Consider the following 12,197-nt stretch of genomic DNA (forward strand, 5'->3'; position numbering starts at 1 on the left):
TGAGGAACAGTGTCTGCAACTTACACTGAAATGATTCAAAAATATAAACAATATGTAGCCAAATGTCCAAGACAGATGAATCCAGAAGATATGTTGAAGTAGGCATAAGCTTTTCTATAGGTGTGGAAAAAAATGTTCTGTTTTTGAGACAGGGTCTCAACCAAGTCAACAGGATCTCAAGCCCAGGCCAGCCTCCAACTCATAGCAATCCTCCTGCCTCAGCCTCCCAAGTGCTAGAATTAGACATGTGCTAGCATATCTGGCTAGGTGTAAAAATTTTCAGAGTATAAAGTTAGAAAATTTAAGTTTAACTGATTCAAAAACAGAATTAACTATATCCTAAGCTGTCATTCATCACGCTAACACAACAATCCTGACGAACTTTACACAGCACTGAAGCCACAGCTGTCCTTTTGCTTATATATACCTCGTTTACCAAGCGATGATCCAGCAAACAAACAGCCAGTAGATGTCTCCGCAATAATACTATTATAAAAAAAAAGAAAAATTAATTACCTTTGCTTACAAATATCATAAAATAATATGCAACTACCACACAGAATAGTGACTACTAAACAGTGAAAGTGTATCTGACCAGTATATTCCACTAGGGAATCTTCCTACGCAGTGTGCTCTGGTTACATCTGGACTGCACCTACTATGCCCACTCAGACGAGGACTGCGAAAGGTGACTGGACCCTGAGGTGCATACTCTTCAGCACTTGGTCCTTGGGTGAGTTCACGGCTGACTGTGCTCTCACGAGTGGGTCTATGGGAAGAGCTGCGCACTGGGGCTCTGCTCTGGAGGGGTTGGCCCTTCCCCTCTGCCCCGACTGTTGCCAGGTAAGCAGGCTTTCTCTGCCACGCCCTTCCCTCAAGGGGTTCCTGCCTCAGCATCAGGAGATCACAGACTCAAGCCCCAAACCATGAGTCAAACTCCACCTTTCTTCCTCTATGGATGTTAGGTTACTCTGTCACAGGACAGGAAAGCTCACTAACACAGAGTGATGTGATTAACATTCTCCATCAGCCTTAACAAGGCCATTAGTTACATCAGGAAGAGTTATATCAGCTGCTAATCCATTTACAGGTAAAGAGGCTGCCACCCTTTCCACACTAAGTTACTGCATTAGTACTCAGTGGTACCATTTCATAGACAAGCAGTACTATAAATTTCTTATGATTATCTTATACAAAAAGGTCTTCATGCAGGACTGTGGTTTTGATCTATAGTTTTATGTAGTAGTATTAAAATTAGGGCAAGCATTTACTTTAGTGTAAACCCTTTAACAGAATCTTTAAACAAGGTTTGAAATTCGAATATCAACAAAGAACATTGTACTTTCAGACTTCCAAAAATATAAGGAATTTTTATAATACTTAAATCCAATTAATCCTGACTGGATTTGTGGAAGTTATATTTTTTTTAAAAAGATCTTTATCATACTATTTATGAATTAATCTTACTTTTTTAAAAAAAAATTTTTAGGGAAGGGTCTACAGGGTGTTCAGGGTCTCACTACTAGATCAGACTCAGTGATCTGCTTGTTTACAGCCTCCCAAGAAATAAGATTACAGGCATGCACCACCACACCCAGTCTCAACTGCCATCTCAGCATACCCCCGGGGGCAGGGCTGGCACGCAGGCCTGGAGACCAAACCTCTGGCCCCTGCGCCTGCTTGCAGGCACTTTCATCCGCTGAGCTATTTGGCCGACCCTTAATTTTACATTTAAGATATTTTAAGCAACTGAAAATATTTCTTTGAGGATCACTGTCAAAGTCCAATTTGTTTTTTTTTTTTTTTTTTTTTTGGCAGAACTGGGGATTGAACTCAGGCCCTTGCCCTTGACAGGGAAGTGCTTATTCCACTAAACCATTTCCCCAGCCTCCCAATATGTGATTAGCTTAAAAACTTCATTATAAGCGCACATCTGTAATTCTAGCACTTGGGAAGCTCAAGCAGGAGGATCACTGTAAGTTCAAAGCCAGCCTGCAATACATAATGAGTTCAAGGTGAGTTTGGACTACCTAGCAAGATCGTGTCTCAATAAATAAATAATGAATAAATAACTTTCACTATGGTTATCCCTTATTACCTAGCAGGATCCTGTCTTAAAAACAAATAAATAAATTAATTTCACTATGGTTATCCCTTATTACTTAGGGAAACTGGTTCCAAAGCCCCCATGTGGACACTAAAATACAAGCAAATTCGAGTCCTTTATATAAAATGGCAGTGTTTAAAACGCACAAACAATCTCTTTGTATACTTTAAATCACCCTTGCATTAGTTATGCCTAGCACAATGTGTAAGACATGTGAAGACTTGCTATACTGTACTACATACAAAACCACAAGGAAAAACAAGCTTGTCATGTGTAGTACAGAAATAACTTCATTTCTTTAGTATTTCAGGTCTGCAGTTGTTTGAATCCAAAGATACCAAATTCACAAATATACAGGGCTGACTATATAACCTTAAAAAGCAATAAAAGGCAAACAATTCTCAGAAAAGAAAATCAGAATTATCATATTGTTATTTTAGGTAGAAATACCCTTAAAAATATAACCTCATAAAGTTATAAATTTAACAAAACTTTAGGTAGAATAATTATGATTCGACTTATAAATGTCCCCCAAAGTCCGTGTGTGAAAGCAGGTGGGGTCCAGGGGAAAAAAGTGTGGTCCCTAGCTACTTCCTCTCCCTCCACCTCCCTGTCACTAGGTGAGCAGCTGTGCTCTCTGCTGTACTATCAGCCCAAGAATGAAGAAGTCAAGATCCCCGCCAAATCTCTGAAACCCTAAGCTAAAATACATGTTTCCTTTTTTAAGCTGTTTATCTTAAAAGTATTTTGTCACAGAGACAGAAAACTGACTAATAAATCATTTCAGGGTTCTCATCCCAAGTTTAAAACATGTGCATCTTCTCACATTATTCCATTTCCATTGCCAAATGCTTGGTCCTTGGGTTCCTGAATGGGCTGAATGTTCACATACAGGTCCCTGATCTCCTTTCTGATGCATCGTACAGCTGCCGCTGCCATATCTTTCGCTACCTATTTTGACAAGACACAATCGGAACAATATACTAGTTATTATCTGGACAAATGTTTTCAAACCTAAAGACATATGAAATAATTAACTTTATACTTATTGTTTAAAATTTAATTTTCTTTTTTTTTTTGGCTGGCTCAGGCTGCCTTAAGGGCGGGTCTAAGGATTGAACCACAGTTCCCTGAGCCTGACAGGGTTTGCCCCAGCAGGTGTTTAAACAACTGAGCTAACCCGCAAGCCCCCCAAAAATTTAATTTTCAAGAGATTATTAAATTTGTAAAAATTATCATGAAAAGATCAATTAAAAGATAAGCTAGCTACAAATTTTAGATGACATACTACTTATCAAGATAAGCGCACACTTTTAGGAACATTTAGACAACTTACTTTAATTGGCAAAACACCAGCAACAAAAGCTCTTCCATATATCTTAGTCACAGAGCCACGATCAGTTAAATTTATTGGGTTCAACTGTTTAACTGGTGACATTCGAATAATCACTTCACCACCCCCTTTTGGGTAATACCCCCTGTGAAAAGCATAACAAATATCCTCATAAACAAGGTGCATGACAAAAATGAAGCTCAATATTACACTGAAGTAATATGATTAAGGGCCAGGGATATAGCTCAGCAGCACAGGATCTGCCTGGCAAGGGCAAGGTCCTGAGTTCTATTCCTGGTACCAAAAAAAATAAAAAGTAAAATAATGTGATTAATATTAAGACAGGAAACTTATGGAAGGTCCAAATAATATTTTAAGTCTGGGCTGTCCAATGTGGTGGCCTCAAGCTACATGTGACTATTAAAATTAAAGTTTATGGCTCAGGGTGCAGCTCAATAGTAGAATACATCCTTGGCACATGTGAAGCCCTACATTCCATCTCTTAGCACCAAGACAAATGTGGAGGCACTTGCTGTTGCTCTATTTGAGAGGCTGGGGCAAGAGAATCCCTTGAACCCAGAAGCTGAAGGCCAACCTAAAACACACAGCAAGACTGCCTCCTCGGAACTAAATAAAAATCCCTATTTTATAAATTTCGAAACCAATTCACTTGTTATAGTAGCCATATTTCAAGTGCTCAACAGTCACATTTGGCTAATGACTATTCTACTGGATAGCAGAAAGAAAAGCCATTTTTCTCAGTACAGAAAGTTCTACTTAATAGTGGGGTTTTAGAGTATGTTTAAGCTCCTTCACCTGGAACTGTTTTCTTTCTGCTATTTTCTAGGGCCTAAGACAAGGTCTGGCAATGATAGTTCAATCTGGTAAACATTAAAGCAACTGAACACTAATAAAATTTTAATTCACATGCTTAGTGTCATTTTTCCTATTACAGATACTAAAATGACAGTGCTTCTACCCTGCAGGTGTTCTCTATCTAGCAGGAAGATGGTTCCACAATCTACCAGAAGATAAGTCAGGCGGTGACGGGGAACAATAAAAGTACAAATATAAATTCCAGTTAAGGCAGCACATCCATGGGCAGTTCACAGAAGAAACTGTAATTTTCACCAATATTGAGGCGAGGAGGGAAGAACGAAATGTTCAAAAAGGTGAAATACAAGGCACAAAGTACATGTAAAGAGTAGTTAGCAACTACATAGTTAGAATGTACAACAAACTGAAATGAGGGGCTGAAAGGAGTTAGAAAGATAAACTAGGGCAACACTGCAGAGCACAGAAATGTCATGCCAAGAAATTTAACCCTGTCAGTGTGTAAGAGAAGGGAGCCCTTAAAGAGAAATAACCTGAATGATGTTTTCTTAGGAAAATAACTCAGATCACACTGTGGAAGAGAACCCTTACACCCCCACAGGGCACAGTTCAGTGTCTACACACAAAAGATGATTTGATGTGTGCAGGGTAAAACAACAACACTAGATGTGAAGGTGCCTCCATGACGAAATTTCCTTGGAAATATTTCTCCCAAGAAATGAGTATCCTTTATCATAATCCAGACCCATAAAAAAAAAAAGAAATGAGTATCACATGTAGCTGATTTTAAGCCTTTACATCCCCACAGCTTATTGTTCTTTAGCAACAAAACACAATTACTTCCTACAAAAAATGTAAAGTGCACTATATTAAGTATGTAAGAATGATAGTTCTCTAAAGACAAACTTCTCCATTACTTTTGAAAGTTCAAGTAATGGATAAAAAGGACAAGAAATAACTCACCTCATTTTAATGTCACATTTAAAATTGAAACCAAATTTTTCAACAATTGGCTTGAAGACCTGAAAAATCAGTTGTTACTTTAGCCATCAATAGTCACTAAACAAATACAGTTATTAAATGAAAAGTGCTCTGTGCTAAGGTACTTCAGTTAAGCAAGTCATCAAGGATATGTAAGCTAGATCTATTTCTCAAATGAAAACAACTAGTATGTGACTAAATTTACAAGTTTAACCTTTAGTTAATTATGGCTATTCAATTCAATCTAAAAAAAAAAAAACCCAAGAGCTCAGGATACTTGATTCCAGTGGTTTTTTGATGCCTGAGGCCAATATTTTCTGAGCCTTCTCAATATACTATACGTGAGAAGAAATTAGGAGGTATTCATGAACAGCATTGTATTTTGTTTTCTCAGTTTTTAGAAACAGTTGATATCTCACTATACATATTATCCTTGTTTTTTTGTATCTAGTATTATAAACCCAAGCAGCTTTCTAACATAAAATTCTAAATACTCCAATGATTACATGACAAGGCATAATTTGACCTTTCTCCAAGTTAAATAATAATACATACTGTATAATGGTAATTGTAACGTATATAACATTCTAATACATATCGTATAATGGTAATTATAATTTATTAACGTTCTGCTCAAATACATTTTAGAACATTAACTCTTTGCTTCATTTTGTAATATTTAATTAGGGTAGTTTCTTTGAAGTTGGACTGATAGGTAAAGAAGGAATAACTTTCACTATACATTTTATCACACTGACTATAAAAAAGACTGTACTATAAATTACAATAGCAATCTAAGGCAACTCTTGAGATCTATTAGAGATTTACTCATTCTTTAAGTTCTCTCTCTTTTTTTTTTCTTTTCAAAGTTTTATTGATAAACATATAGCAATGAGACAGTTTCAAATCAAATCGAAAGTATAGTTTCAACGAATAATACACTGCATATATTCTTCTTAGTGGTTAATTGCTGTACAAGATCTAAGTTCTCTCTTGTATGCAATAAGTATACAGATTACTGAACTTTTGTGTAAAAAAAAAAAAAAAGTAGCACAGCTCAGTGTCAGAGCACTTGCCTAGCATACACGAACATCAGGGAAAGTAAAAACAGAAAAAAACAACTAAAAATAAAAAAACCTAGGAGTTGGGCATAGTAGTGCACTGAGAGTAAGGCAGGATAATCAGGAGTTTAAGGCCAGCCTGGACTACACAGAAAGACACTGTTTCAAAAAAAAAAAAAAAAAAAAGCCCAGAGGATATCCAGTGCTAGGTAGGGTGTAGAACATCTGGAACTGTCATGAGATGCAGATGAAAATACAAATCATGTATGGATACCAGTTTTTCATACATTAGGCATCCACACATTATAACAACCCAGAAACCTCACTCATATTTGCCCAAAATAAATGAAAATTTATGTTCAAACAAAAACCTGCACATAAAAAAAAAAAACCCTGCACATAAACAGTAGTAAGGGAAACAAAAAATGATAGCACGGATTTCATTAATAATTGCCAAAACCCAAAAGCAACTCAAACCTCTTCAACAAATGAATGGATAAACTGGTACATTCATAAAATACAGCAGATACAAGTAACAGTATGAATCAAATTTATTGTGGTTAAGTATAAAAACAAGATTCAAATGCTAAATATAGTAATATTCCTTTAAATGACATTCTAAAAAAATTAGTAATAAAGACAATTATAGTATGACAGTGAACAGATCAGTGGACTAGAGGACAGGATTAAGTACAAAAGGTCTGAGCAAATACTTTAGAGTAACAAAACTACTCCTCATTTTTTAAAAACATATTTGGCACAGAGTCTCACTATGCAGCTCGGACTTGTAATGATCCTCCTGTTTTCAGCCTCCCCAGCGCAGGGATTACAGGCATGTGCCACCATGCCCAGAGGCCACATCTTAATACTGGCTGCTGGTCCATAGATGTATATATTTGTCCAAAAATCAAGAAACTATAGTACATTAAAAAGGGAAAATTAATTGTAAGGAATTATGCCATAGAGGCTGGGGTGAAACTCAGTACTTGTTCAGCAGGCAGAGGGCTCTGAGTTTGATTCTCAGCACAGCATCACAAGGAAAAAAAAAAAATCACAATAAACCTTGAAGAGAAAAGGATAACACAGTCTAGGATTCCTTATGTGAAATTCTAAAAATGTTCAGGACCAGAAGACTTTTTCAAATTTTCATATTTGCATTTACACAATCAGGTATCTTAGGGATAGGATCCAAGTCTAAACACAAAATTCCTTTATATTTCATAGACACCTTGTACACATGACCTTAAGGCAGTTTCATACAGTATTTAACATACATGTTGAACTGTGATTGCAAGCCATCACATGATATGGGGGGATTTTCTCCTTGTGCCACCATGACGCTGTTCATGAATTTTGAGATGTGGAAGCATTTTACTGTATGTTATAGATTTTTTAGGTTAGGAATGCTCCACCCCTGTTTGTTTGAGCATTCCAGTATTGAATTTTTTAAATTTTAAAAATAAAAACCTGAAAAAAAAATAAAAAACAAATAAAAACCTGAAGAGCCAGGCATGGTGGTGTACCACTATTATCCCAGCACTCAAGAGATGGGAGACTAAGACAGGAGGATCACAAGTTTGAAGCCAGCCTGGACTACATAGAGAGATCCTGTTTCAAAAAAAAAACCAAAACAAAAATAACAAAAACCCCAAGTATATATTAAAATTTAAAAAATTTTAAGTTTCCTTCTAAATACTTGTATTTATAAAACACATATAATAACTGACATATAACTTCATGAGTTTATCCTAGGCTCTCGATCACAAAAGCCCTTACCATCACCGTGTAGTCTATCTGTGGCGCCATTTCAGCATTCGTCCCACCTTTCAAACGAAGTTCCGATGGAGCAGCAGCAAAGAGAACACAGGGCATTGAAACCTGCATCAAGAGGCACACACTCCTAAGGAGAAGGCAGAACAGGCTTAACTGCACTGTCTCTTCAAGAATCTAAAAAAAAAAAAAAATTCTGTACTATTTATTTTGCTTCAGTGTCTGAGTGGTAAAATTCTGAATCGTGTAAGAAAATATTTCAGAGTAAAACTATTTCTGATAACCCAACCAGACCAGAAGTATGATACTCAGTGATAGAACATTTGGCTATTATGCTGAAGGACCTAATTTGGTGCCTAACACACACACATGTGCATGAACCAAAACAAAGAAAAAGGGGTTAAAAAAAAAATCTAGGTGTGACGTCAAGACTAAACACACTACGTGAGCACTGGCTAACTTCTGATGCTTTTCTTTATATTACAAAAAAAGTAAAAACAAAAAATTAAAGCATTCTTCAAATGCTTTTATAGATTCTTGAAAGTAGCAGTTGCTGAGTACTGTATTTAAAGCAGTCACAATCTAGAAATATTTAACTGCTTCTGAGTTGCTACCATGCACAAAGTATTGTGAGTAAAGATACTGACATACCATGAAGTTCATGGTAGAATAATGTTTTACAAAGTCAGAAAGTTATATTTTTCACATGGAACAGTCAAAAGTATGAGAAATCACAAGAAATAATCATAGAACATGAAGTATTTTATAAAATGAAATAGCATGGGCGATAGGTCAGTGGCATAAGCCCCTGCCCGCCAAGGGCAAGACCCTAAAGGAATTTAATTAGGTCCCATATGCTAAACCACAGATCTTAACTTCCTTTTGACAAAAATACATATACTAAGTACTTATTACTGATAAAACACTTCATTTTTTCAATAAATATTTATTAAGATGTGTTTGGTATTAGAAGAGAAAAACGTACATAATATAATCCTTCTTCTCAAAGAATTGGACCAAGGAGCAAATGAAACGGACTTTGAAATGCTGATCTTACTGTAAGCCAGAGCTTTACAATTACAACTGAATTACTTGGTTATTCTGAGTAAGCCAAAATATAAAGTATTTCTTCTTTCTTTTTTTAAAAAACAGGTTCACACAATGTAGTTTTGGTTGGCTTTGAACTCATTATGAGCCCAAGTTGGCCTCCAACTTGAGAAGATCCTTCAACCTCAGCCTCCTGAGTGCTGGGATTACAGGCATGCACCATCATGCCCAGCTAAAGTATTTATTTTCCTACCAATAAAATCAGATTCTAAAAATAGCAAATGCTGGGTACAGAGGCACATACCCATGATTCCAGCACTTTAAAGGCAAGAAGATTCAAAGTTTGAGACCAGTGCTGCAAATTTAGAGACTTGGCAAGACCCTGTCTAAATGAACAAATGAACGAATGAACGACAGGCTCAAGCTGGGCATGGTGGTACACTCCTGTTACTCTAGCTACCCACCTGAAAGGCTTAGACAGGAAGAATGAAGAGCCAGCATAGGCAATTTAGGGAGACTCTTTGACAATACATGGGCTGGAGATGTAGTTTATTGGAAAAGCACTCAACAAGGAAGCACAAGGCTCCGTGTTCAATCCCCTGCACCACAGAGGGAGAATGGGTCAGAGGGAGTGGCCTATACTACATACATGAAAAAGTGCCATAGACAGTAATAGTTATCATTGAGCTATTAGGCAGTAAAACTTTCATATTCATTGTCTTTAACCTTCAAAACTATTCTACTACATTTTTAAAATTCAGGACACTAAACCATAAAAAGTTCAAGCAACTTTCCTCTAGAAACTAGAGTTGAATCTAACTTCAAAACCCATACTCTAATTTAAAAAAAAAACAATAAAAAACCCATAGTTTAATAGCTTATAAATGACACATACCCTGCTGTCTTGGTATCTGCAGTGTGGATTCCACCTCTGATCTTCTCTGGCGTAAAGCTTATTTCTGTTGAGCCAATTTCTGCCCCCTCCAGTTGCCCATCACACAAATCACGAATCATTTCCAGTCCAGATAAATGTTGAGGCCTTCAGGTCATAATACTGCATCAAAACGTGTGCATTCAGACTGCCTACATCCCCACACTTTGATATATTTACACAACTGCAATGGCAAGCAAGCAGCAAGGTCTAACCGTAGTAGGCGCCACGTCTCCAGCACCAGCTTCCTTCTGGGTTTTTACACACCTAGGCTACTTGTAGGCATCTCTGAGATGTCACTTGGGCTATAAAACATGTACTGATGTACTTCTGCAAATTATAATCATACAAGAGAATCCATAGAAGAGCCACTAGACTTTTAACAATGCACTGGAAAAATTCCCAGTGCATTACACTACAGTCACATTCAGAACAGATGTAATTAAGTTAAAAGGAAGCCATTAATGCAGGCCTCCACACAACTTTGCTGGCACCCTTGTAAAAAGAGATAAGGACCTCCAGGGACAAAATCCAGAGCTAGGGTTCAGAGAAACCACCTTGTTAACAGACAGCAGGAGGGAGATCATCTCCAAGGAAAAGGAAAAGGCCTGGGACACTCCAAGGAAAAGGAAAAGGCAAAGGAAAAGGCTGGGACACTACTCGTAGGCATCTTTCAAAGAGATCCTTTGAGACGTCACTTGGGCTATAAAACATGGGACACATACTGCCCTGTGGCTCTCAAAGGAAACCTGTGCTGCCACCCTGACTTTGGACTCTTTCTACAACTGTGAAAAAAAGATTTCTGTTGTTTAACCCATCCAATCTGTGCTATTCTATTATAGCAACGCTAGCAAACCAGTAAATACCTACCACAGCTTTAACGAGTTGGATTTCTCCACTGGTGTACTGGAGTTGCTGCCATCAACCGCTCAAAGTGAATTAAGGGTCTCACATACTAATAAGTTGGGGTTTTTTGTTTTGTTTTGTGGAACCGGAGATTGAATTCAGGCCCTTGTGCTTGCCAGGCAAGTGCTTATTCTACTGAACTATCTCCCTGGCCCCTAAATTGCTTTTTAACAATTTTAAACTACGAACAAAAGACTAACAGACGGCCTACATAATAATACAATATATGAAATCACTTTGGTGCTTGCCTCTGCAGCACATATACAAAAATTGGAAGGACTCAGAGATTAGTGTGGCCCCTGCTCAAGGATGACAGGCAAATTGGTGAAACCTTCCATAAAAAGTGCTGGCCTTGCCTGAGGGGCAGGCTGAGCCGGCCAATGAGACTGGGCCTGGTGGCACGCGCCTGTAATCCCTGCACTTGGGAGGCTGAAAACAGGAGAATCACTGAGTCTGATCTGTGTAGTGAGACCCTGTATTAAACAAAAAAAAAAAAAAAGAAAGAAAAGATACTATAAAAATAGAGGAAGAAACACGAAATCACTTTGGCCTCAACCTAAGCTCTTTTACAAAAGGTTCTAATGAAACTTACCAAGTAGCATGCCCAGCTTTCCGGACTACAGCCAAGGGGCTAGCTAGCTACTTGACACACACAAAATCCTGGACGTACTCACACCCTCCTAGAGATGTGATGAAAAGCCAGAGCAATGGCTGTTAGCATCCCCTCTGTTCTAGGATTTGAAGGTGTGCAGCAACACAGATGGCATGGCTTAAAAGTGGAGCTTCCTCTGCCTTAGCGGCAGTTCTGCCCTTCCCGACCTTATCCACAGCGATGCACCTGGCATGCCCCCAGAGGCAGAGAGCATTTTCTTTTGTTGGAAGGGAAAAGCGCGTTTTAGCCAATGAAACAACCGGGGCCACCCAGAGAAAAGCAGGGCCTCATTCTAAATGCTCTCCTCGCGCCCAGACCACACCGTCTGCAGGCCCGCCCGTGCCCTCTTACCCCACCGCTGCGCTCACCTCAGGCCCGGGGTGCTGCGGCCCGCGCGGATCCTCTGCACCCTCAGGGGGAGGCCGAGGAGACAGCTCAGGGCGGTGGAGACCCTGAGGATCTGGCCGCCCTGAAGAGGTGAGGGGCAGAAGGACTGAAAATCTGCTGGGGGCCACCTGCCCGCCTCCGTCCCCAGCCCGGCTGGCCCGCTCTCCCCTCAGGCCCCTTCACCCTCA

General features: G+C 38.6%; 1 protein-coding gene and 1 non-coding gene across 2 annotated transcripts in view; one reads left to right on the top strand and one right to left on the bottom strand.

Annotated features, from left to right (window-relative positions):
* The window catches only part of Rtca (RNA 3'-terminal phosphate cyclase), a 31,629-nt gene that overhangs the window by 14,203 nt on the left and 5,229 nt on the right, over positions 1 to 12,197 (bottom strand). Inside the window, exons 3-9 of the mRNA XM_023721702.1 lie at positions 11,991 to 12,091; positions 10,029 to 10,172; positions 8,093 to 8,216; positions 5,238 to 5,296; positions 3,444 to 3,585; positions 2,934 to 3,058; positions 428 to 486 (exon numbers count right to left, since the gene is read on the bottom strand). Of these exons, the coding sequence (XP_023577470.1) occupies positions 428 to 486; positions 2,934 to 3,058; positions 3,444 to 3,585; positions 5,238 to 5,296; positions 8,093 to 8,216; positions 10,029 to 10,172; positions 11,991 to 12,091 (754 nt within the window). The remainder of the gene's footprint in view (positions 1 to 427; positions 487 to 2,933; positions 3,059 to 3,443; positions 3,586 to 5,237; positions 5,297 to 8,092; positions 8,217 to 10,028; positions 10,173 to 11,990; positions 12,092 to 12,197) is intronic.
* LOC111818260 lies at positions 11,211 to 11,314 on the top strand. Its single transcript, XR_002822285.1, has one exon. It is a non-coding gene; the product is annotated as a U6 spliceosomal RNA (small nuclear RNA).

This window comes from Octodon degus, unplaced genomic scaffold, assembly GCF_000260255.1.
Source record: "Octodon degus isolate 3935 unplaced genomic scaffold, OctDeg1.0 scaffold00084, whole genome shotgun sequence".
NCBI lineage: Eukaryota > Metazoa > Chordata > Mammalia > Rodentia > Octodontidae > Octodon > Octodon degus.